The sequence below is a fragment of the Ambystoma mexicanum genome, chromosome 14 (genome assembly GCF_040938575.1).
Source record: "Ambystoma mexicanum isolate Mex_15411 chromosome 14, UKY_AmexF1_1, whole genome shotgun sequence".
Classification (NCBI taxonomy): Eukaryota; Metazoa; Chordata; class Amphibia; order Caudata; family Ambystomatidae; genus Ambystoma; species Ambystoma mexicanum.
In genome coordinates, this window is record NC_090940.1 from 13,224,846 (window position 1) to 13,250,284 (window position 25,439).

A 25,439-nucleotide genomic window follows, 5' to 3' on the forward strand; every position below is an offset into this window, starting at 1 on the left:
GAGAAGGTGTAGGTCACATGAGGCCATTGGCTTGATTTTGTCTGTGCTCTATGGACCCTAGAACAGCACTGAGGTCATACTGTCGGGCCGGCTATCTGATAGGAGGAGAACGATGATGTAGACCATCAGAACAACATCTCATTGCTTCATTCTTTAAGATATTGGTATCTTGATGGATGTTTAGGTAAGTGGTGACTGCCGGTAAGTCTTAGTTCCTTACCTTTAACTGTATTTCTCCAGCATTGGTATCTGTCATAGATTCACATGCTTGAATATTCCCCGATAATTTAATTAATAAAAATACTAAAAAACATTTTCCATTGGAAGAGAAAAACTACATGCAAAGAGCTCATAGGACTTATGTAGTCCCTCCACCTCCTTTGGTCCTTTTAGGCGCTAACCAATGAGGTGGCAGGGTTTAAGCTCCACCCCAGTCAGCCATTATAAGATTCTGAACCGTGAAGGCTAGTAACAAGATGACTGACTGGAGATGGAGCAGCCTCTCCCCAGGGGAGAAGCGCAAGCGCATGTGAATCTATGAAAGATACCAATGCTGGACAAACACAGTTACACGTAAGTAACTAAGACTTCTCCAGCATTCAATCTTTCATAGATACACATGCTTGAATACCAAGCAGTCAAATATCATCTAACATGTCTGCACCTGTGTAAGCATGCGCTATATATATCTTGTGTAACATCCTTATAGCGTACATAGTAAGACTACCAGAAAACACATGTAGAGGGATGGCGGGAACAAACAAGAATCAAAGTCAAGGAACAAGAGGCTGCTCCTACCTCTGGTGAATAAGTGCCGATTCCCTTCTGCTGTTGTCTTCTTCCTGGCAGTAATGCCGGCAAATGTGCAGAGAGTGCTACAGGTGGCCACCCAGCAGATGGAATAACTTGAGAAGTGGCTGCCAGCGTTCTGTGTGCACACTTGCAAAGCGGGTGAATCTGCCCTGAGAATCATGTGGATGAACAGCACTTTGAGTCCTCCAAAATCCTCTGGAATCATGAAGCCGAAGTAATGGAATGACTTGGAAGTGGCTGCCAGCGTTCTGTGTGGACAGGAATATGTCTAGGGAAAGCTGCTTTGCATTCTATGCAATCCAGTTAGGCCCCTATAAACTGAATTCTCAGAGTGCCCATTTTGTTTGGCTTATGGAAAGCCCCAAGTCTTCCCCGCCCCCACAGTTTGTCATACACTTTCTCGAGACTGAAGAGGACATGGTCTGTTCATAATATAGAAATAAGACAAATTAACTAATCAACTAGTAAGGATACAGCTCTCCTGGCAAAGACAGGCATCTACTACTGGATGGACTGCTATGATAACTCAGAGGTTAGACCAAAGAGCATACATTTGAACTGAAAGGGCACATCCTCAAAGGAAAGTCAGAGAAATGTCCTGTGCACCTACATAATCGGAATGTACCTGCATCCTGGAGATCCAGGGAACACGTCCATTCCTGTGATTGTACAGCCTCCATAATCACAGTGCTACTATGTGGAAGGCGTGACCTACCTTAGGCGGCAGAATTGATGAAAAGCATTGGTGAAGGGGTATTGCTTGTAATTCCTTTCAGGGAATAAGAAAACAGACTAAAAAAAGGGATTGTTGTTGGGGTTGCAGAGCCTGAAGGATCAGAGAAAGGGTCACCATCTTGAACTTGTCCTTCCTGAGGAACTTGTTCAAGTTTCTTAAGTCCAAGATGGGTCTCAATCCTCCGCCATTTTTTTTTTTTTTGGAATGAGAAAGTATGGGGTGTACCAACCCCTGTTCCTCTCCGCTACAGGTACCTGTTCTATAGCAACTATCTCTAGCAGGGTTAAAATTTCCTGCAACAGGAACGGATCTGGAATTTTTACAGAGTTGATTCCTGGTGGATCATTCTGAGGCCTTTTTAGGAAGGGGAGACAGTAACCCTGAGCTACTGTTTCCAGTGCCCAAGCATCTGAGGTAATGCCCCACTATTCCTTCAGATGCTGAGAGATCCTGTCTCCCACTGGGTTTTGTGTAACAAGGTCTCAGAGTGATTTGGAGGCGGCTGCAGGAGCGGCTGAGGGCAAAGATGCCGTTCCTGAGGTTGGCTTTGCAGTCTTTCCTCGTCCACCACGAGTTACATTTCTCTTGCCTCTTTGAAAAGCCTGTCCTCTTCCTCTACCAAAAGACGAGTAGTACAGAAAAGATGACCCCTCCAGGAAGATGAGCCCGAAACAGGGATTCTGAGGCTGGCGCATGGAGGCGCTAAGAGATTTAGCTGCCGCTTTTGAGGTCTGAAGTTTTTCTAGGCTTTCATCAGCTTTACTACCAAAAAGCCTCGAGCCATCAAAGGGCATGTTGAGAAGCCTGGCCTGCACATTTGGTGCAAACCCGACTTCCTCAACCACGCAAATCTGCGTAGCACAGTGCTTGCAGCCATGGATCTGCTGATACTATCAACAGTATCCAGTCCAGACTGGAGGCATTCCCCCATTGCCTCCTTTCCGTCTTTGACAATATTCAGGAAGCCTTCCCTTTCCTCGCCTTCCGGAATTTGATCAGCCGCCACGGAAATCAAGTCCCGCAGGGTATGGGTAAACCTGGCCAGGGTACAGGTGACATTGGTTGATTTAAGGGCCCTGCTGCCTGAAGTAAAAACTTTACGGGCCCAAGCATCAACCTTTTTATCCTCTCTATCAGGAGGGATTGTAGGATATGCAGTCTGTTTAGAAGTAGACGCTGCTTGAATAACCAGACTTTCTGGAGTTGGATTCCTGTTTAAGTATTGAGGATCAGAACCAGCTGGTCTATATTTTTTGGGAAAATTACTGTTTGCAGCCGCAATACTTTCAGGATTTTCCCAGTTCTTTTCAACTGTCCTCTGAAGTGCTCTATGGAAGGTGAGAACTGGGTCTTTCTGAGGACCTCGAACAATTATGTCTGTCATATCATCCTGTTCAAAAATGGGTGAAGTGTTACCCCAACCCATATATTCTATTACTCTACACATAAGACTCCTGTACCCCGAATCTGCATGTTCTGCAGGATCAGGTCTAGCAAACTCTAATTCTGGTGACGTGTCAATGCCACTAGCAGAACGCAGAGTCTCACTCAGGTCCCTCATTTTAGATTCTCGGTCTATAAGTTCTTCTGGAACTTGTCTAGTGCCATATTGTACTCCAAAAGGACAGATTTCCTCCTCCTCCAATCCAGATTCTTCATAAATCGAAGACATAGACTTAAAAAAGTCTGATCTAGGTAATGGAGTAAATCTCCTCTCTTCCTCCTGAATATTTGTCGAAGGAATGGAAGAATTCTTCGAAGGTGTCAAAGGAATCTTCGACGACTTCGATGAAGACTTCGACACAGGCGTCGAAGACGTTTTTGGCTTTGATGTTGAAGCAGCCGGCGGTGATGGTGTCGACGAAGTCGTGGACGTTTTCGACGACTTGTGTTTTTTATGTGGTACCGCAGAGGTACTAGACTCTCGATGAGTTTTCAACGACTTGGCGTCGACTTGGGTTCTTCGAGTATACTCGACACTACTGGTTTTAACCACAGCAGTTCCGGACTTCCCTTTGTCATCCAATGGAGCGACTTTAGGGGTATGGCTCTTCTGAGGTTTATTCGAGGGGGTCGAGGCCGCATTCTCAAATACCTCCATCATCTTCTTTCGAAATTCCTCCCATTTTCTTTGGGAATCTGATTTATTCCGGCATTGAATCTCTTCGGTCGATGACTCGGAAGATGACGAAGGAGATCTATGTCTCCTTTTCTCTCTTTTAGAAGAGGAAGATGAAGAGCGTCTCGATCTACTACGAGATCGAGATCTCATAGGGTGTCTATGACGATCCGATTCCTTCGAATCGTTCGACTTTTTATGTTATTAGACACAGCCTTTGAGGCTTTAGAAGCTTCCCTCCCCACCGTCAGTTTACCTTTCCTCTCACGAAGGGACTTCTCCGTCATAGACTGACAGGAGCCACAGTCGTCGGTTCGATGACTTGAACCGAGGCACCAGAGACAAACTCGGTGAGGATCCGTGATCGACATCTTCGATCCGCAGTCAATACACTTTTTAAACCCAGTCTTGGGTGTCAAAAGTGTAGAAGAAGACGATATTTTCCACAGAAAATTTCGAGGCGTGCCGTTCTCGAGAGTGAAGCAATCGGAAAAACAGAACTGAAGCAACGGGCGCGGCTCGAGCTATTTATACCATCAGTGATGTCGACAAGGTACGGAGCCCATCGAGGGACAATCAACGCCATGAACTCGAGCACAGCGCCCTCTGCCAAAAATTTTTTTTTACCGAAGCAGCGAAGCTGGAGATAACAAATTATCATAAGCTGAAGAATACGTGGGAGGACACAATCCATTTGAAATGTCCTGTGCACCTACATAATCGGAATGTGGCTATCTGCATCCTGGATATCCAGGGAACACGTCCATTCCTGTGATTGTACAGCCTCCATAATCACAGTGCCACTATGTGGAGGGCGTGACCTACCTTACGCGGCAGCATTGGTGAACAGCATTGGTGAAGGGGTATTGCTTGGAATTCCTTTCAGAGAATAAGAAAACAGACTAAAAAAAGGGATTGTGCAGAATAAAGAAAAATGAAATGGTGCTTCAGAAGGTTTATATACTGTTTAAAATAAAATTCCACTGCACCAATGCTTTTCTACGGATGCTTAGATAAGCCAGTCTCTTAGCACCAACACAAAGACATGGGTGCGACAAAGGATTCCACTCTTAAAAACTGATTGGGATTGCAAAGGTTTCCACCTAGACCTCTTGCAAGAAGACGACTCTGGGTGCACAAGCTCTGCGGGAGATATGGGAGGGGTGCAGGAAACAAGGACTGGTAGTGATACCTCTTTGGGGTGTGAATCATGCTATTTAAGAAATGTCTTCCTTAACAAGTATCATTAGGAGGCATGTGTGATCCCAGCCCAAGATGGAGGAAATGCTCTTGACAGTTGATTCACTGAACAGCTATTGTGAGGTAGTTTGGAATTCTGTAAAGGATTCTAAACTGCCATCCATTCAGAACATGGTCAGAGAAGGTCCTAGTTTTCCAGAGCTCCATAGATTTTAGACAAGAAACTCCAAGAAAAGACTTCTGGGGTTAATCCTGTGATTGTGTATACAGATGAAGGAGGGAAGAGTCAGCTACAGCTACAGGACAGAGCTAAGTGCTCTTTAGATTAATGTAAAAAGTTGCATGGAAGTTCTGCTTGCCAAAGACAGTGGGCCTCATTACGAGGCTTGCACTCCGGTAATGAAGGGTGCCGGTACGGGACCGGCACCGTTCATTACGGGATATGCAATTACGAGGTTCCCTTTGCGGGACCCGGTAAGGATGCCTGGTAAAACCAGGCGTCCTCAGCGGGTCCCGCGAGGGGAACAGGGAGCTAATAACGGGCGGTTATTAACGTGCACGTTTTTAGCTCCCTCCTCATTCCCATTGAGCCCTTGGGGGTTCAAATGGGAATGGGGGTGGGTTCCTTCAGGGAGGAATTACTGGATCCTCCAAAGTCGGAATGACCCGGTTATTCCTCATTGAAGGAGCCAGGTACTGGGACCCGGTATGGTAGCAGCCATGCCCTTGTTAAGGGCATGGCTGCCCCCATACTCGTAATGAGGCCCAGTGTATGTTTAAGTTAATTTCCTGTTCAGACAAAGACTGAGTAGAGCCCAGGACAGTTTGAACCATATTCACATGAATGTGAGCAAGCGCGTTGGTGTCCAAGTGTTTTTTCACTATACTAACACAAGCGCGAGTAATCTTTCCGTAGCGTCTTGTTTTTGGAACTGGGGTTCTGAGTAAAGGAACCAAAGGCGTGCGTGCACGTCATTTCGTGTCCTTCTAGAAAGCAACCGGCACTCGTCTGTATGCCTCAGCTGCGGAGTACTTTTTGCGGTCAGAGTGCCATTCTTCAGCAGCAGTGCAGGCTTCTGAGGAGAGGTGCGATCATCTGGAAGAAGGGGAGCGTGCGAAGGAGACACAGCGCGGCCCATTGTAAAGCCATATTTTTTTATCTTTAACGCGTATGAACAAGACAGTGTGGCGAATATAAAAAAGAAAAGCAGTTGAGAAAACAGTACAGATCTAGTAAGCAGTCACTATAAATAGTTATTGAACAAGAGAAGAAAAAAAAGGAAGAAAAGATAGTGTGAAGTAGGAGCAGTGAGAGGCAGGAGAGTTCCAGTTAACCATTAGTTTGCTTCAGAAGGGGCACAAGTACTGAGTTCTAAGTTTGTTAAAGACACTGGGTAAACAAGTTTAAAAGGAGAATTTTGAGGAAGCTATTCTCCAACAGAGTGCAGCTCAATAAATAAGAAGCCATTAGCTATAAACAAGGGTGCTTTCAGGTACTTCTAGTTTTTTGTTAATTTTTAAAATAACTTCTGCAATACACATGGAAGGTAGTCAGATGGAATGTTATAACTAGGTAGGTGTGTATTCTAATTACAGGTCACCACAACAGTTCAATTTTCAAAACCGAAGTTGAGAGTTCTGAGAGCCTACCTCTGTGGCCTGATCTTGGACCTTATACTCTGTTAAAAACAGATTGGGATTGCAAAGGTCTATAATGGGTCTCATGCCCCCTCATTTCATGGCATGTAGAAAGTAATAGGAGTCCCACGCGACTCCATGCTTTGGAACCGACCGTGTAGATGGCAAAAAGGTGAAGCAGACTCTGAATTTTGCAAAGCAACTCTGGTAACTTCTTTTGAGATTGTTCAGGGTAAATCAAGGAGGCGTGGGGAGAGTGGACTAATGGCAAAGAAAATTAATAAACTTGCTGAATGACCAGATCACCATAAGGGCTCTACCCTATTTTTGGCCATTGCAGATATAAGGATGTACCTCTGACACTGACCGGGGAAGTGCATTGCTTGATGGAAAATAGAACCTTTATCCTCAGGAAGCAGTCAAACAGAACTGTTGTAAGCTTCAGCTGTTAGGAAAGATTTCTCTTTACTGCACCTACACTTCCATCTTTATGGAACCCCCAAACATTTTGCTTTTATTTTTGAATCTGACCTGTACTTTCGTCAGGGCTGGATGGAGTAGGTGGGCTGGTAGCAGGAAAAGGCCTGTATTTATTCACAGAATAGGAAGCTGTTTTCTTAAGTATAAACATTGCTGGTTGCCCAAGTAAAGATGAAGGGAAGGAACCCTTATCTGATTGGTTGAAAGAACAATGATATGTTTGCTTGGTCTGATTGATGGGAAGGATAATGGTGTGGTTACTTGGTAGGTGAGCAAGATTCTAAACTGCCTTTCATCCATAAAAGTTCAGAGGCTGGTAGTATATTTAAGCTCCTTAATTAAGGCCTTTCCAGAGTTCAGAGAATCCATTCAAGAAGAAGACGGACTGCAGTAACTGAAAGCTTAGAAGATCACAGGTGGGAGTGTTTATTTTAAAGTTCATTGATTCCAAGAAGTTATTGGAAGCTAAGATAATGTTAAAGGTGGAGAGAGAGAAAAATGGTGAGGAAAGTAAGTTGAGAAAGAGGCATTTGTTGAAAGACTACATAAAGGAAAGGCTTTGAGACTGTACATTTATACTTTCCCTGTAAATAATTTAAAACCTTGCTGTTGCTCATTAGGTAGAGTGTCAAGGAACAGTAAACTTGAGAATCAAGTTGGATTGACACTGTGACATTGTTTAATGTTTTTCTGAGTGAGGATTCATATGAAAAAATATGAAGAAATATTTTTAAAGTGATTACAAGCACAGGAAAAACTGTGCACGTGATGTTAATGCTGCAACGTAGTATTTGAATATTTAATTTGGCAGTACGGCGCGTGGCTTTATAGCGAACAACACAAGCGCGAATCTTCACTCTTTCGGGTGCCTCGTAAAAGTAAGCGCGGGTACAGAACATGACAGTGCACGTGTCTTTGTGAGCTGTGCGCGAGATCGTTTAAAAGAGAAAAGCGCGAGCGCGTGTGTGTGTGTTAAGAGCGCCAGTGCAAGTGAAAGCGCGAGGAGTTTACGTGTTTTAACACGCGTGTGATTTACTAACTCATGCGCGGGAGAAGCTGCATTAAAAAAAGAAAAAAGACATATCTGTGTTTACACAACTCTTACCTTAAAAGGAAATTTCAAAACAACAGGCTTGCAGGAAAGTGACACAATTCAAACTTCACACAGACTTCCTTTTTAGAGAGAACATGCATACAAAGTCCTTTTTATGGATGTGGAAAGAGGACTATCTCACCAGGAGCAATAAAGGAAGAGAAATCTTTATTCATTGAAGCATATGAGATTAGACATTACAGATTCCATATCCAAGGCACCACGTTGGTAGGAATTGATGAAGGAATTGTTTTTTAGGAAGCAGGTGTGTAAAGTACCCAAGACTGTTGAGCACTTACAGGAACTATTCACTAGAGATTTGTAAAAAGACTACGAGTTGCATTGTAGCAAAGGGCAACCCTCTTTAGTCAAGTTTTTATAATTCTAAACAATTTTAGTACATTTCATAAAGAGAACCAAGGCCGTTTTTTAGGGTTTTCAACATGATTTTTGAACCTTTATGCCATAGCAGAGGTTAAGTAGGTAAAGAAGTTAGCATAAGTTTGAAAACATTTAAAGAAGAGAATTGTACATAATTCATAGCAAGCATATGTGTTGTTACCACAGATACCAGAGCCTACCAGAAGGTTGCAAGGCAGCAGTATCTTGTTTGTTATTTTCTCCACTTCCCCTTTCCCTTTCTTGGGGTTCTCAGCTCAGTTATTACATAACGGTTGAGAGGGGAACTCCTGGTGAGGGTCTGTGGGGTCAGCATCAGCTCCTGCGTAACTTTGGCAAGCCGGACCCTGACACTTTTCATAGTGCAGTGAAAGCTTTAAGGCTACGCTGGCTATTGCTCAAATGTTATGGGGAAACTGATTTGTCCTTCAGGCTGTCAGTACTGGGAAACCTTGTTTCACTTAGTCGTGTTACTGTATTACTACTTTTGGTCACTTTTGTATCACTTGTGGTAACTTATCATTGTGCACAGCAGCCTACACTACAGTATAATGGGGTGCATTTTTGTTTTGCCCTAGACTAACACTCATAGGACTTGTGGTTACCCTAGGTGTGCTAAAAGTGGTATACCGTTCTTTTGCCGCAGGATTTTTCGTCGCAGGACTTCATCGCCGTTTTTTTATCGAAAAAAAAATCATCGCTTTTTTTTGGGGGGGGTTAAAAATTAAATAAATATTTGTGGGTGAAAGGGAATAATTAAAATAAAAAAGGGGGGAGTTTGGGGGGGGTACCCCCCAAAAACAAAAAAAATAAACACGTTTTTTTCAATTAAAAAATGGCGATGAAAAGTCCCGCGATGAAAAATCCCGCGGCAAAATAACGTAGAACCGCTAAAAGGATAGGCTGGTGGCAGCCTTGACTTTTCCCCACTTTTTGGGGATTTTCGTTTTAGCTTTACCATGTTTACCGCATTTGGCTACTAACTGTGGCTACTGGTCAAACATAGCCGTGCCACAAAATATTTTGCATGTTCTTTTGCCATCTGAGTGGCCAGGAAAATCCTTATATGGACTTCCAGTGCCCGGGAAAGCAGAAGCTTTTGGCGGGCTACTGGAGGGCTGTGTGTGTTTGCTGGCAGGATGGGGGTTCGGTCTGTCTGACCCCAACCCACAAACTGGTTGCAGTGTGTCAGTGTGCATGAATGTTCCCGCCAGTGGTGCTGAGTGGACCACTGCTGGGGGTGGGGGGGGTGTGGGCTAGTCCGGCTATTGGCCAGTGAGGGCAGCAGCTCTTACCTGTCTTTTAGGATAAGAAGAGGACCCCTCCACCCATTCTTCAGAGATCCTGGAGAAACCTGACGGAGACAAGTATCCTGTCCAGCTGTGCAACCCACAAAGAAACCTGAGACCTGACTGAAGGAGGCCTGGCAACCAACTTCTGCTGCTGTCCTGGAGGAGCCCTGTCTTTCTTGTGATCTTTAGTAGTCCTGCGAAGGAGCTACGACCCTTGGAGTGGGGGGGAGGACCATGCATTCCCGATGCCTGCTCGGTGCCGTGGCAAAGGAAGCCTTCAGAAGTGCTCTGGAACCGTCCTGTGGCTGACCAGCTTCGTTTTTGGGCTACCGTGCTGCCAGCGTCACCATAATGAGTTTAGGCCTGCAACTTGGGGGATTCTCAGCTGGCCCTACGAGACTCACCTCTGTGAAATATCGGCATCCTAGCATCGAGGGGACCTGAGATCGGAGGGAAAATTCCACTGCAGCTGCTAAGTCCTTTTGCGTCGCCCTGCTGTGGTGACCACTGTCCAAAATAGCTTACCTGATCCGAGTCCAGTCCTGGGGGTGGGGGGGTGCTGCATCAAGTTTTTCTGCATTCTTCAATTGAGAATCCTTGCAACAGTGAAAGACACCAACCGGAGATCAGCTCAAACCTGCAACCCCTGTGAATCGAGGACTGTGACTTTCAGCGGGAAAAGCAACGTCGGACACTCTTCCTTTGTCCTGCCAAGTCTGAGGAAGAATCGGAGTACGGGGGTAAGTTACAGAGTTTCTAACCTACCCCTATACTCCCATTATAAGTCAGTGGGCTTATAATAAAGCTTAATTATAACAACATTGGCTTTGCCATTGCTTCCTTGCACAAGACATCTGACTGTTGGGGCTACGTTTGGGCATTAGTCTAACTTGAACTCTAACCCTAAGAACCCTTCAATGAACCCCAGAGACCCTACCTGCATTTTTTACTGCATCCTAAATTCTGTGGAACTTTAACCTGAATTATTGGGCAAAAGGCCCCAGACAACTTAGGGCTGTAGACCTTTTTGTACATAATACTCTTCTAACCTTTCCTTTGAAGGAGTTTCTGATGTGTATTATGCCCTATACCAAAGTGAATGTATATATGGATTTTGTTTGATAGTGTTGCGTGATAAATCTACCTGCTAGTAGTCATTTTTCTATAGTGTGTTTTGGACATAAATAAATAACTGTATTTTTATATATCCTGTCTAAGTGTTATCTGTGATTCCCATTGTGTGACCTCATTGTGGATCCTTTACAAGCTGACCCCCTCTGAAGAACTCAGCCTAGACCGCCTGTCACTGCACCTAAACTGGTTTGGCTACAGCTTCCCAAAGGTTCCTGTCACAAAATAGATTGGCCTTCTATACATTTGTCCACCAGGCCAGAGTATAGAAAATCAGTCCTAACATCAGCCAAAGAGGATCTAACAGATTTGGAGTTTGGTCGATATATGGTGTGACGAATTCCAGGGTATTGTCACTGCTCCCATGGGGAGAGCCCGTTCCTATGAGGCCAGGGAGGTGAGGCCGCTACCCGTTAGTCTCCCTGGTGGTGGAACTCAGCGGTGGATATCATGGGGAGGGAAGCCCACCATGGGACCAGTGACGGTAGCCTTTGGAGAATGCAGTATTCACCCCTTCCATTTATGTCCCCTATTTCCTCTAACCCTTCTCTGTCCCTTGTGGTCCACCACACCTCTAATGAGCCTGATAAGGAAGACTCTGGTACTGAGCCTGGCAAGGAAGACTCTGGTACTGAGCCTGCTAAGGGAGACAGGTACTGTGTCTGGTAAGGAAGACTCTGGGACTGAGCCTAGTAAGGAAGATACTGGAACTGAGCCTGAGATGAAAGACTCTGGCACTGAGCCTGGTGAGAAAGACTCTGGTACCGAGCCTGATAAGGAAGACTGGTACCGAGCCTGGCAAGGAGGACTCTGGTACAGAGCCTAGTAGGAAAACTCTGGTACAGAGCCTAGTAGGAAAACTCTGGTACCAAGCCTGGTAAGGAAAACTCTGGTACCGGGCCTGGCACGGAAGACTCTGGTACCGGGCCTGGCAAGGAAGACTCTGGTACCGAGCCTGGCAAGAAAGACTCTGGTACCGAGCCTGGTGAGGAAGACTCTGGTACCGAGCCTGGTGAGGAAGACTCTGGTACCGAGCCTGATAAGGAAGACTCTGGCACAGAGCCTGATAAGGAAGACTCTGGTACAGAGCCTGATAAGGAAGACTCTGGTACAGAGCCTGATAAGGAAGACTCTGGTACAGAGCCTGGCGAGGAAGACTCTGGTACAGAGCCTGGCGAGGAAGACTCTGGTACCGAGCCTGGCGAGGAAGACTCTGGTACCAGGCCTGGCGAGGAAGACTTTGGTACTGAGCCTGGTGAGGAAGACTCTGGTACTGAGCATGGTGAGGAAGACTCTGGTACTGAGCATGGTGAGGAAGACTCTGGTACTGAGCCTGGTGAGGAAGACTCTGGTACCGAGACAGGTAAGGAAGACACTGGTACCGAGCCTGATAAGAAAGACTCTGGTACCGAGCCTGATAAGAAAGACACTGGAATTGAGCCTGCTAAGGAAGACTCTGGTACCGAGACTGGTAAGGAAGACACTGGAATTGAGCCTGGATAGGAAGACTCTGGTACCGAGCCTGTAAGGAAGACTCTGGTACCAAGCCTGGTAAGGAAGACACTGGAACTGAGCCTGGAAAGGAAGACACTGGAACTGAGCCTGGAAAGGAAGACACTGGAACTGAGCCTGGAAAGGAAGACTGTGGTACCAAGCCTGGAAAGGAAGACACTGGAACTGAGCCTGGAAAGGAAGACTGTGGTACCGAGCCTGTAAGGAAGACTCTGGTACCGAGCCTGGTAAGGAAGACACTGGAACTGAGCCTGGAAAGGAAGACACTGGAACTGATCCTGGTAAGGAAGACTGATACCAAGCCTGGTAAGGAAGACTCTGGTACTGAGCCTGGTGAGGAAGACAGGTACTGAGCCTCGTAAAGAGGACTCTGGTATTGAGCCTAGTATGGACTACTCTGGTATCAAGCCTGGCAAGGAACATGCTGGTACTGAGCCTGGTGAGGAAGACTCTGGTACCGAGCCTGGTGAGGAAGATTCTGCTACAGAGCCTGGTGAGGAAGACTCTGGTACCGAGCCTGGCAAGGAAGACTCTGGTACCAACCCTGGCAAGGAAGACTCTGGTACCGAGCCTGGTAAGGAAGACTCTGGTACCGAGCCTGGTAAGGAAGACACTGGAACCGAGCCTGGTGAGGAAGACTCTGGTACCGAGCCTGGTGAGGAAGACTTTGGTACCGAGCCTGGTGAGGAAGACTCTGGTACCAAGCCTGATAAGAAAGACTCTGGTACCAAGCCTGATAAGAAAGACTCTGGTACCGAGCCTGGTAAAGAAGACTTTAGTACCGAGCCTGGTAAAGAAGACTCTGGTACCAAGCCTGGCAAGGAAGACTCTGGTACCAAGCCTGGCAAGGAAGACTCTGCTACTGAGCCTGGTAAGGAAGACTCTGGTACCAAGCCTGGTAAGGAAGACTCTGGTACCAAGCCTGGTAAGGAAGACTCTGGTACCAAGGCTGGTAAGGAAGACTCTGGTACAGAGCCTGGTAAGGAAGACAGTGGAACTGAGCCTGGAAAGGAAGACACTGGAACTGAGCATGGTAAGGAAGGCTCTGGTACCAAGTCTGGTAAGGAAGACTCTGGTACGGAGCCTTGAAAGGAAGACACTGGAACTGAGCCTGGTAAGGAAGGCTCTGGTACCAAGTCTGGTAAGGAAGGCTCTGGGACCGAGCCTGGCAAGGAAGACTCTTGTACCGAGCCTGGCAAGGAAGACTCTGGTACTAAAGATAACAAAGCATGTTTCACCTTCTCTTTGTTTTCCTTAGGGGCAGAGATAGTTTGTCCAATTTCAGACCCTTTGAAAGTATCTTAGAAACATCTGGTACCATTTGTTCGGTGCTGAGACCCTGTAAGGAGTGCACTCCACACCTAAAATGCCAGCTCCTGCCAAAGAAGGATGCAGGGATTTCGAGGATTTGGAACCAGGAAGCATGTGATCAACTCCAGGATGTCCGCTACCTGTGAGGAATGGATGCCACTCTACTATGCCTGTGTGACCTTTGTGATGCCATCAGGGGTGACCAGCATGCTCCATACTCCTGGACCTTTGGTTGGTTGGCCGTGAGTTGTCCCACTCGGTGGTACTTGCTTGTGTCCCTAGCTAGGTGGCAAACGGTCCCAGAATGAAGGAGGAGACCTTTGCACCTGCACTAGAAGGCGCAGGCAGTTTTGACACTGACCCCATTGCCAAACCCCCCTTTCCAGCATCCAACATAAAACTACCAACCTGGGCCCTTGCTGGACATGGGCTGAGGCCATGTCCTCAGGGACCTCAGTGCCAAACCCACAGAGAACGCACAGGAACTCACCAGGTGAACATTTTCAAGGCATGCCACACAGTGTCTATGCAGCTCAGCCGCAGAGAAGAGTCATTTGTGACTAATCAATTTTGTGAACCACATGAAGGGCGGTGCCTTCTGATGTCATCAACCCACTAGAAAGCGAAAGAAAAGTCAGGATTGTCCAAAAAGAGGGTACCAAAAGTTATGACATAGGAAACTGAGGGACGTCAAGATGAGATGCTGCTCCAAGCCCACTCGTTGGGACAAAACAGCAACAAGGAGTGGCGGTCACTGATGCCCTTTTTATGGGGGTGGAGCCACCACACAAAAGGAGAAAGTGGGCAGAGCCCAACTGAAAGATCTTAAAGTGATGGCACACATTTTCTAGGAGATGCTGTCCCGGGGCTTCCTGCAGTAACACAAGTGATTCCCAAAGAGCAGTGAGCAGACCAGTCTACACTTGAGGAATGCTGTGTGCCAGCTTTAACGAGCTTTGCTGTCAAAGGGGAACTGCTTGGCACATGTACACACAGTAGGCCAAGCAATTGCCCTGCAGATATAGGCAAGAGTGGCATGTCTGACGGAAGTAAGGAAAGCTGCTCTGGTATATGTGAGATAAGCTCAGGTCAAACTCAACAGCTGACAGAACAACCAACTGGATCATTCTTCTTAACTGTAAGGCTCTTTCTTTAAATTCTCCTCGAAAGATACAGTTCAGGCGCACCTTGAAATATATAACCTATTTGGGATTTGTGACTTGATAAGTAATACCCTTTTAATTATCACCTGAAAACAGCGAAACCCTTCTCTCCATCTATCGGGGGCGTGGAGCAATCAAGGCTCCTTTATGCAGATGATATTGGGCAGATGGACAAAACTATGAGTGGCCTTCAGAGATTGCTTGTAGCATTAAACGATTTCTTACATCAAAACAGCCTTTCTATGAATTTATCGAAGACCAGCATTATGGCGCTTAGGCCGCAAAAATCGAAAGGGAAACCAGTCTATAAATGGTTTGTTGAAGGCCAAAGATTGGGAATGAAAGATTGGAAATGACGTCAGAGATCAACTATCTTGGAACCCGGATTAAAACTAGCATTTGTGACCAGTCAAGACAAGTCCACCTTAAAACAAGATTGAAGAGCCTGATTGGTCAGGGGAAAAGGGTCCAGAAAAAGTACAGACAATTCTCCATCCAGCCGATACTATCTTATTATAGCTTAAAGGCAGTACCTTCTTTGACCTTTGGGGCTGAGGCATTCTTAGCTACCCCCTGGGAACTCTGGGCTTCGGTGAAAGGCTGCTTTTGGAGAAAAATGTTGAGCCTTCTGCGGATCGCTTCGACGGCCCTAATAAGATACGAACTAGGGCACATCTCAATAAGGGGAAGAATGACATATAAATCCTTGTCACTCTATCGGAAAACTTTAACTTCCACGTCTGCAGTTCCCTATGAAATCCTGAAATTTAAGCAAGAAAGAATTGATGAGGTACATGAGGCAGTGGTCTGACTACTGTCGACATCTTTCTGGAAGACTTGCAGTCAGACGGGGAGGAACTGTGCAATTTCCCCAAAAAGGTCAAGATAAAGCTATGGCGTAGTGACTGGATCAAGACCATTGAGGAGAGAAATTCTCACCGCCTGACGGTTTCTCTAGCTGAAGAAATGAAATCTTGCTGAGTCCTCCCAAAGTACCTTGGCCCTCATTACGACCCTGGCGGAAAGGGGTTTACGCCGGCGTAAAGCATGGCGTACCTTTCCGCCAGACTACGAGTTCCCGTAGCGCCATGGTGATTTTTACGCCTGCTTTTTGCAGGCGGAAAAATCCATGACGCTACGGGACTTGTTGTTAATTACGCCACCGTAATTTACGGTGGCGTAATTAACGCCTTCCCCACTCCCATTATACCCTATGGGGCAAAAATGGGAATGGGGAAGGGTAAATGGGGATTGGGGACTTACTGCCCCGCCAAAGTCGGAATGGGGCGGTAAGTCCGCCAACCACCATGGCGGAGTTGGCAGCTTAGCGCCATGGACCATGGTGCAAATTGCACCATGGTTCTCCGCCAGGGTCGTAATGAGGGCCCTTGTCATTGTCCCTAAAGCCTGGTACAGAGATCGTTTCCTTTGCTTTAGATTTGACTTGTACCCCACTAAGCAACTGCTAAACATCATGGGAAAGCTTTTGCGAAGGGATGCAGATTCTGCCAGAATGAAGATATTGAGGAAACATTAAAGCATGTGTCGCTATTTTGCCAGGGTTTGACAGACCCAAGAATCAGACATACATAACAACTTTTGAATCATATGGGTCCTTAGACGAGGGAAAGATTTGGTTCCTCCTACTGAGAGGAGAAAGTATATTTATTACCACTTTCCTGTTGCAGTTTTTGAAAGATGTTTTTGATTTGATTAACTAATGTCTTGGATTTTAATTGTTTATTTTTGGAAATCAATTGACACTGCATATTGATGTCACATTGAAAGGTTTGATAAAGATTTATTTGAAACCATATGTCAATAAAACAAATAAAAAAATACCCTTTTTAAAATAGAAAATGTGTAAACCCACAGAGCACATGCCGCTGGCATTTAGCAGAAATGTTGTGTCTCAAGTTTCAAAAGCCAAAATATTGTGGGATTGACAGATAGAAAGTGAATTCCCCTGCGGCCGGAGAGACGGCACATGAGGGCAGTCACCAACTGGTGCATTGTTAGAAAATGCCAGGACGCGGGATGTCCCGGAGACAAGGAATCCATTGCACCTTAGAATAGGGTCAAGACATGTCTGTCTTACGCAGCTTCCATGGGACAGAGGTTTCCACCCCAGGTACCGATGCCCCTATAAGAAAACGCCACAGCATTCTCTACTGCCAACATGGCTTCTGAGATGAATCATTGCCCACAAACCCACTGGCAGTGGCGGGAAGTGGGGAGGGTAATGTTGTTGTGGTGATTTCAAGCTGGTTTGAAGCACTGGATATTCTAGAAGTTAAGGGATCTGAGGGAGAGCAGTCTGATATTTAAGAAATAAATCTGAGTTGTGTGCTCAGTTTCCAGCTGCCCATGGGCGCTCACACCAGCAGTGGGCATCATGGCATGTCCGGGTATCACCTGTATCTGATATAAAATATTGTGATTCTGAGTCATAACAAACCAATCATCAACCTTTATCGTATTCCTAAATAAATGGAACTATCATTTACCGGAGGTGCTGAAGTCTTGCAGTGCCCTCTGGGGGTACGTCCGGCGCAATAAGCAGCCCCTGTAGTAGAACGCCAGCCAGTTCATAGGGTCCAAGTGGATGGCAGCAGAAAAGTCCTTGATGGCTTCTACATAACGTGCTTGCTTGGTGTAGGCCCTGCCCCGATAGGTCCTGGCAAGAGAGAGAAACGACAAGCATCAGAGAAACACGTCACCCTTTACAATGTGAACAGGGTCCTCAATACAAGCACTGAAGTCCAATATAGCTAAAGTGGCAGGGCATCTGACGGTGATGTGGCAGGGCATCTGAGGGTGATGTGGCAGGGCATCAGAGCGTGATGTGGCAGGGCATCTGAGGGTGATGTGGCAGGGCATCTGAGCGTGATGTGGCAGGGCATCTGAGCATGATGTGGCAGACCCCAGAGATGCCTGTGTAATAGCATGTGATGTGAGGGTCCCTAGAGGGGTTCAGATAACAATTGTAACATTGATTCAATTCATACATTTGATCTGGACAGTTGTGTGTCTATCATTATATAGCTACGTTCCCCTATCCTCGAGTAACCTTTTTTTGGGACACTCCCTTGCATATCTTCATTCCTCGCTCACAAGACAAGGCACTAAGTGAGCACGAGGTTCTAGGCACAGATCCCGTGAAGGGAGAATTTCCTTCCCTTGTCTGGGTTCATGTAGACAGTTACCGTGTGCGGAGGTGGTGCTCACAAGTCTTCCTCCCGTGTCTGTGCCAGGTGTGGCCATGACACTTGAGTGGTGAGGAGTGAGCGCCCTCCCCTAATCATGCTCCTTCACACGGGTGTGGGGTGGTTGTGTGGCAGCTACATGGGTAGGAGATGGCTTCCTCCCGGCCTGGCGACCCGTGCGGAGAGCAGAAGTCCCTTGTGAGGCCTCTAGCAAGGGCCCACTGCGCCCCACTTCAGAGTGGTACAGAGGGTCTGTTTGAACCCTATCACACGGAGAGACTCGGGAGAGATTCCCCCATGAGAGCTGCTTGTGTAAAGAAGGGTAGGTGTAGTGATACGCAAATTTGCAAATTTGCCAATCAGGGCTTTAGATGACAGCATTAGCCGCTGAAAGCCAATAGTTTATTCAAAGTATGTGCCAAAAATGCTGACAGTAGTCTGTTGTAGCACTTCCATTACGCAGTAGTGAGCTACAAGGAATATGCAGGCCTAGTAGGGGTGGTAGGTCACATTATGCATTGTAGATAGACAGGCAGGGCGAAGGCCCCGGTTCTGTAGCTAATAGACATTATTGAAGTGTTTGGAACATTATGGCACCTATATAGCGCATAGATAGCCAGTCTTAAGCGCTATGAACACTAAGCTATGAGTGCATGCCTTTTAGAGCTTGCTCACATAGGCTTAATTCATCTCGACTTTCTAACTGTAGCCCTGCATGGTTTCGTAAAAATAATCTTCTTTTCTCTGGGAAGGCACTCATAAGACATTCCTGAGCTTTCGCGCAGATGGGCTCCAAGCAAGGAGGGGCACAGAAAGGAGCACAGTGGAAATTCACTGAGCTGGGTTTTTCCATGAGCAAGCCTATATTTTGCACAGGGAAGGTTCTGGAACTGTGCGTCATGGACTGACAGCACGAGATTATAAAAATGCATGCCCACATGACTCAGGTGGGAGATCGATCTGTGGACTTGGTTCAAGCAAGATCAAGTGTCCGGAACCTGTTGCTCTGTCGGCACCCTGCAGCGCTGTCCTCTGAGCGGGGCTGGCTACAGCTAGCTTATGAGGGCCAGGGTCTCCCAGTGCTGATTGAAGGGGCCTAAGACTGTGTTTCTCTATGTTTCTCTAAGTTCTATGTTTCTCTATATTTTGTATTTCTCTAAGTTTGTGTTTTGTAATCTTCTCTAACTTGAATCCCAAAATGTTGCTGAAATTCACTGTTTAGAATAAATACTAAAACTTTTTGAGGGTGTCATTTGTCACTAGCATGAGTTCACTGCTCGGCACAATAGAACCTGTATTTTGGGCTGAAATGGGTAATTTTTGCTCTAAGGGCTGGTCCCGAGGAAGATTTTCCCAATATCAAGACAGTAGGCTTATGTGTGACTTGCTCTTCGTTCTGGAAGAGACAAACTGATTGATGTCCCAGATTGGAGGCTCCCTAAAGGTCCGAGGCAACCTTGAGAACAATCCTAAAAGTAGTCACAAGCATCACAGGAGAGCCACACACGTGGCTGTCCAAGCAGAACAGGCAAACACTGTGTGGGTCAGCGGAGTGAAAACTCATAGGACCACAGGCATTTATTTTAACCTGTTGGGCATGAGACAAGCAGTTGAAATTAAATGTGGGCACAAGAAAGGCACGTTGCAGTGCCAAGCTTCATCCTGGTGGATATGGAGGTAGGGACGGACCGTTGGGCAGGGTGCAAGTGGATAGGTTGCACCCGCACTCCGAATTACTATTAATATCTATCACAATATCTATTTCCCGCCCTGATGCCTGCAGGCTTTCGGCACGCTATAAGCACACACATAACATAACATGCACCTTTGCAATAGGCTCTGGACCAGTCCCCACTCCAGTGGCGTACAAAGAGTATGGAGGAAAGGGGTCGGGTCACAAGAGTACTTATTTCCTTCTTTTTTGACGGTGTCATATTCATTTAGTTAAGGGAGATGTTTTTGAGGAAGTTGTTTTTAAAAACGATATTTCCCTAGAGAAATCTTCTTAAGGAGGCATTATTAGAGAGTAACGCCTCCCACGTTTTGCCATAGAGCTGGAGTGCCATTGTTCTGGCTCTGAACAACATGTCAGTTCTTCCGGCGGTTCAGCCATCTTTAGACACTCTGATCACCTTGCTAGACCGATTCTCTGAAACTATAGCTATAGGCCAGGCTCACTAAGATATGTGTTTAAAGCTGCTATCCCAATTTTATTTCCAAAATGTGCACCAATATGCAGTGGTCTGGTTGCATATAAAGAAACCATCAGTTGACAATGACCTGCGGGAGCACCTTCAGGCATCTCAACAGGAAACCTCACTTCCTTCTGACCAGAGACACCTTAAAAAAATATAGCCTTGATTATCACACTTACGCGCTTACTCGTAAGTATATATGAAAATCGATTATTCTAATCCTGGAGGCAATGTGCGGATACATTGCTTGGATGAAGTCAAAACTTGGATGTTGGATAATGCACTGCAGCTAATCCAAATAAGACTGAGGTTATACTGTTGGGGCCAAAAAATAGATTTCAAAATTCAGATAAACCTTTCCTTCCTCCAATTTGATTTGATCTTTAAATTAGGTCCACCTGTAACGTAAATCTCTGGGGTTTTATTGGCAACGCAATCTAGAATTGGATGAGCAAATAAATCAATTGGTGAAATTGTCCTTTTTACAAGCTGCGGCTGCTTGGAAGAGCTGCTCCTTCCCTGAGTCTGATCACCTAGCAGGCGTGGCTGGCTCTCTGATAAACTCCAAAGTGGACAGATTCAGCAAATGCAGAGAGTACAGGATGCAGCGGCCCACCTCATCTTTCAGAGTCACCTCCTCACTTCATAGAGATCTCCACTGGGACCGGTGCAGAGATGGACTGATCTCAACATTACATTATCTGTATAGATCCGTTCCATTGAATCTTCAGAATAGAATTCCCAGGTATATTCCCCCGAGAACCCTGCGCCCCGAGGAGAAGATGTTGCTAGCAATCCTGCTCTCAAGGTTTCCACACAGAAGGGATACAATTACACAAAGCAACTAAGACATGGCTGTTTAGGTAATGAGATTGCGTACCTATAAAGAATCTAAGAGTCAAAATTGTCACGGAAATGATGTGGTTGCGTTCTGCTCTGCAGGAGCTTTAAGGGATATGAATCAGAAAGCCAGGCCCCTAACACTGCGCCCTCAGGGATGGCTGGTGACCAAGCCCTTAGGATCCTGCAGGCAGTGTGGCTAAGCCCGCCCGGGCCATGGTCGATGGTCATACTCCAGCTGTGAAGTAATAGGAGCAGGCCATGTCCTTTGGGGAGTACAGAGAGGGCTTGCAGAGTCAGGAGCAGGAGTAAAGGACGAAGGGCTCAGGGAATAGTCACAGGCCCTGCCCTTAGGCAGGGTGGCTGTGCACTGGGCATGGCCGATGGTCATACTCCAGCTATGAAGTAATAGGAACAGACCATGTCCTTTGGGGAGTACAGACAGGGCTTGCAGAGTCAGGAGCAGGAGTAAAGGATGAAGAGCTCCGGGAGTAGTCGCAGGCCGTGCCCTCAGGCAGGGTGGCAGTGCACAGGGCATGGCTGATGGTCATACTCCTGACAATGAGCTATGAAGTAATAGAAACAGACCATGTCCTTTGGGGAGTACAGACAGGGCTTGCAGAGTCAGGAGCACAAGTAAAGGAAAAAGAGCTCCGGGAATAGTCATAGGCCATGCTGTGAGGGGAGGGTCACTGTGCTTGGGGACAGTGTCCTGTGGGAGCTGTAGATAGGGTTCCCCTGACACAACCCCTGCAGGTATAGTGTATCCCCAGAGGCCACGCCTACTGCGCAGCAAGCATAGACGAACAAGTTACTTCTTACCTTGTAACGTTCTTTCGATGGGATGTTCCTCCAACGTATTCCTTATCTTGATAGATGGATCACTTCCAGCTTGCTAGCCTCGGAAATTTTTTTCAGTAGAGGGCGCTGCGCGTCGACGTCCCTCGAATTGGTGTCCCTCGACAGCCTCCGTATAGACGCCAACGTCATCGTGCGTATAAATAGACTCGCGCAGCGTCCGTTGCTCAGTTCCGTTTTGAAGCTTAAGAGTAGCTGTGCATGAATTGGTTATTGACCTTGAAGGAGAGTAAGCTGCAACTACAAGAGAAGTTTTACTGAGGGGATGGATGGGAGGGGCGATAAGGAATACGTCGGAGGAACATCCCATCGAAAGAATGTTACAGGGTAAGAAGTAACTTTTTCTTCGAAGGGATTGTGTCCTCTGACATATTCCTTATCTTGATAGACTCCCATAGCAGTGGTGTGTAAACATAGGTGGGAGTAAAAGTGGAATATTTCCCTTTAAGAATGAACAGAGTGTAACGCAGCTTTGCCAAATCTTGTCTCCTGGCTAGAGGAGGAATCCAGATTGTAGAATTTTGTAAAGGTATGTGCGGACGACCATGTGGCAGCCGCACATATGTCTCTAATTGGAACCCCTCTTTGGAGGGCCGAAGAGGCTGCATTACCCCTGGTTGAATGTGCCCTAAGATGTTGAGGGGGCTCTTTTCCTGCCAATTTTTAACATTCTAGAATGGCTAAAATAATCCATCTTGAAATGGTCTGTTTTGTGATTGGCAATCCTAATTTGTGTCCTATATAACCTACAAACAGTTGGTCTGCTTGCCTTATTCTAGGAAGTCTGTTGATATAAAAGCTCAAGGCTTGCCTTGGATCCAGCCTATGTAGCCTCTCTTCGTCTTTCCCTAGATGGAGAGGAGGATAGAATGAAGGTAAAGTTATTTTCTGAGTGTTGTGGAACTCAGAGACCACCTTTGGGAGGAAATGAGGCTTCACTTGTAGGACAACTTTGTCTTCGTGAAAAATGGTATGAGGAGGTATGCAAGATAGAGCTTGTAATTTCGCTCACTCTTCTGGCAGATGTCAAAGCCACTAGTAAGACTGTTTTAAGGGTGAGAAATCTTAATGAACAAGAATGGAGTGGTTCAAAGGAGTACCCATCAGGAAATGTAAGACTAGATTTAAGTCCCACAAGGGAACTTGGAACAGCTTTGGGGGATAGACATTAGTTAACCCCTTCAGAAATTGGATTACTAGGGGTAATTTGAAATATGATGGCTCCTCCGCAGTGCACTTGAAGATCGACAGCGCTGTGAGGTAGCCCTTGATCGTACCAACTTGAAGACCTGAATTCGCCAAATACAGCAAAAAAGATAACAACATTGGTGTACCGCATGAAAAGGGTTCGATATTCTTTTCTCTACACCAGCTGCAAAACTTGTTTCAACGGCAGCGATATAAAGTCTTTGTTGCTGGCCTGCTAGCCGAAAGCAACACCTCCATGGCATCATCTGGGAGGTCCCAATCCTTGTATCTCAACCTTTCAGAAACCAAACGTGAAGGTTGAGGGTTCTGATGTCTGGATGGAGAACCTGACCTCCCTTCTGCGAGCGAAGATCCTCCCTGTGCGGAAGACGAATCGGAGGGCAGATGGACATGTCCAGAAGGTCCGGGTACCACGTTCTCCTGGCCCAGTCTGGGGCAATTAGGTTCATAGTCTTGCGGAATCTTCTCAACCTCCTGATCATCTGAGGAATGACAGGGACTGGAGGAAACGCGTACAGAAGTGGAAACTCCCAGTCTACTATAAACGCGTCCCCTAGAGCTCCTCTCGGGGGAAATTCCCTTGAACAGAACTGATTGCACTTCCTGTTGATACTGGTGGCGAACAGATCGACTTGAGGGGTTCCCCAAAGGGTGAAGATCTCTTGAAGGACTTCCTGAGCTATCTCCCACTCGTGGGAGACTGTGCTCTGCCTGCTCAGAGCATCCGCTGTCAAGTTCTTCTCTCCGGCTAAGTGAACTGCCGATAGAGAGATTCTTTCTTGAATTGGCCAAAACCAGAGCTGCATCGCCTCTCTGCACAGTGGCAGTGATCCTACGCCTCCTCGTTTGTTGAGGTAGTGCATGGCCACTGTGTTGTCCGTCATTATCAGGACATTTTTCCCTTGTACAGATGGCAGAAAAGCCTTCAGCACTAGTCTGATAGCTCTCAGCTCCAACAGGTTGATATGTAGTCTGGATTCCGATGGAGACCAACGACGGCTGATGGTCAAGTCGTTGGCATGGGCTCCCCACCCCGTGAGTGAGGCATCTGTGACTACTGTTATCTCCGGCCATGGTTGCCAAAACAGTTCTCCTTTCAGAATGTTCTCCCGACAGGCCCACCACTGAAGGTCTCAAGCCACTTCGTCCGGGACCTGAAGGAGATCTGTCATTCTTCCTGAGAATTGCGACCACTGGGTCCTTAATGCCCACTGGAGAGATCTCATTCTCAGGCGAGCCTCTGGCACAAGGAAGATGCAGGATGCCATGAGGCCTAGCAACCTTAAAAAGTTGAAGGCTGGTAGACGTTGGGCATTTTGAAACTTGGTGACCGTCTGCAGAATATCTTGAGCCCTCACCTCTGGTGGCGAGGCTTTCCCCAGGGAAGTGTCCAGGACTGCTCCAATGAACTGGAGTCTCTGTGATGGTATCATCTTAGACTTCTTTAAGTTGAGGGAGAAGCCCAGTTTGTGAAGGAAGTGGCAGACATAATCTAGTTGGATCTGAGCTTGTTCCGAAGATACTGCTCTGATCAACCAATCGTCTAGGTAGGGGTAGACGTGGATCCCTTCCCTCCTTAGACTTGCAGCCACTAAGGACATTAGCTTGGTGAAGACCCTTGGGCGGAGGTCAGCCCAAATGGCAGAACTCGAAATTGATAGTGAGAGTTGCCAATTGCGAAACTCAGGTATTTCTTGTGTTTGAGGTGGATTGGCACATGGAAATAAGCATACTGAAGGTCTAGAGATACCAGCCAGTCCTGAAGCTGGAGGGCCTGAAGGATCTGAGAGAGAGTTAGCATCTTGAACTTGTCCTTCCTGAGGAATTTGTTCAATTCTCGTAAGTCCAAGATGGGTCTCAGTCCTCCGTCCTTCTTCAGTACTAGAAAGTAGGGGGAATACCAACCCTTGTTCCTCTCCGCTACAGTTACCGGTTCTATGGCACCTTTCTCTAGCAGGTCTAGAATCTCCTGCGAAAGGAGCGGATCTGGAAACTTCAAAGAGTTGTTGCCCGGTGGATGACTCTGAGTGGTGCGTAGAAAAGGCAGGCAGTAACCTTGGGCAACTGTCTCCAATGCCCAAGCATCTGACGTAATAGCCTGCCATTCCATCAGATGTTGAGTTAACCTGCCCTCTACTGGTGTCTTGTGAGGAGAGACCTCAGAGTGGTTAGAGGTGGCTGACGCAGATGCCGAGGGCAAGGAGGCACCTGCTGCGGCTTTTGTACTTTTAACCCATCCACCAC

At 46.7% G+C, this 25,439-nt stretch overlaps 1 protein-coding gene across 1 annotated transcript in view; it reads right to left on the minus strand.

Annotated features, from left to right (window-relative positions):
* The window catches only part of TTC6 (tetratricopeptide repeat domain 6), a 1,171,050-nt gene that overhangs the window by 731,083 nt on the left and 414,528 nt on the right, over nt 1-25,439 (minus strand). The window contains exon 13 of the mRNA XM_069638410.1: nt 17,395-17,564. Within this exon, the coding sequence (XP_069494511.1) occupies nt 17,395-17,564 (170 nt within the window). The remainder of the gene's footprint in view (nt 1-17,394; nt 17,565-25,439) is intronic.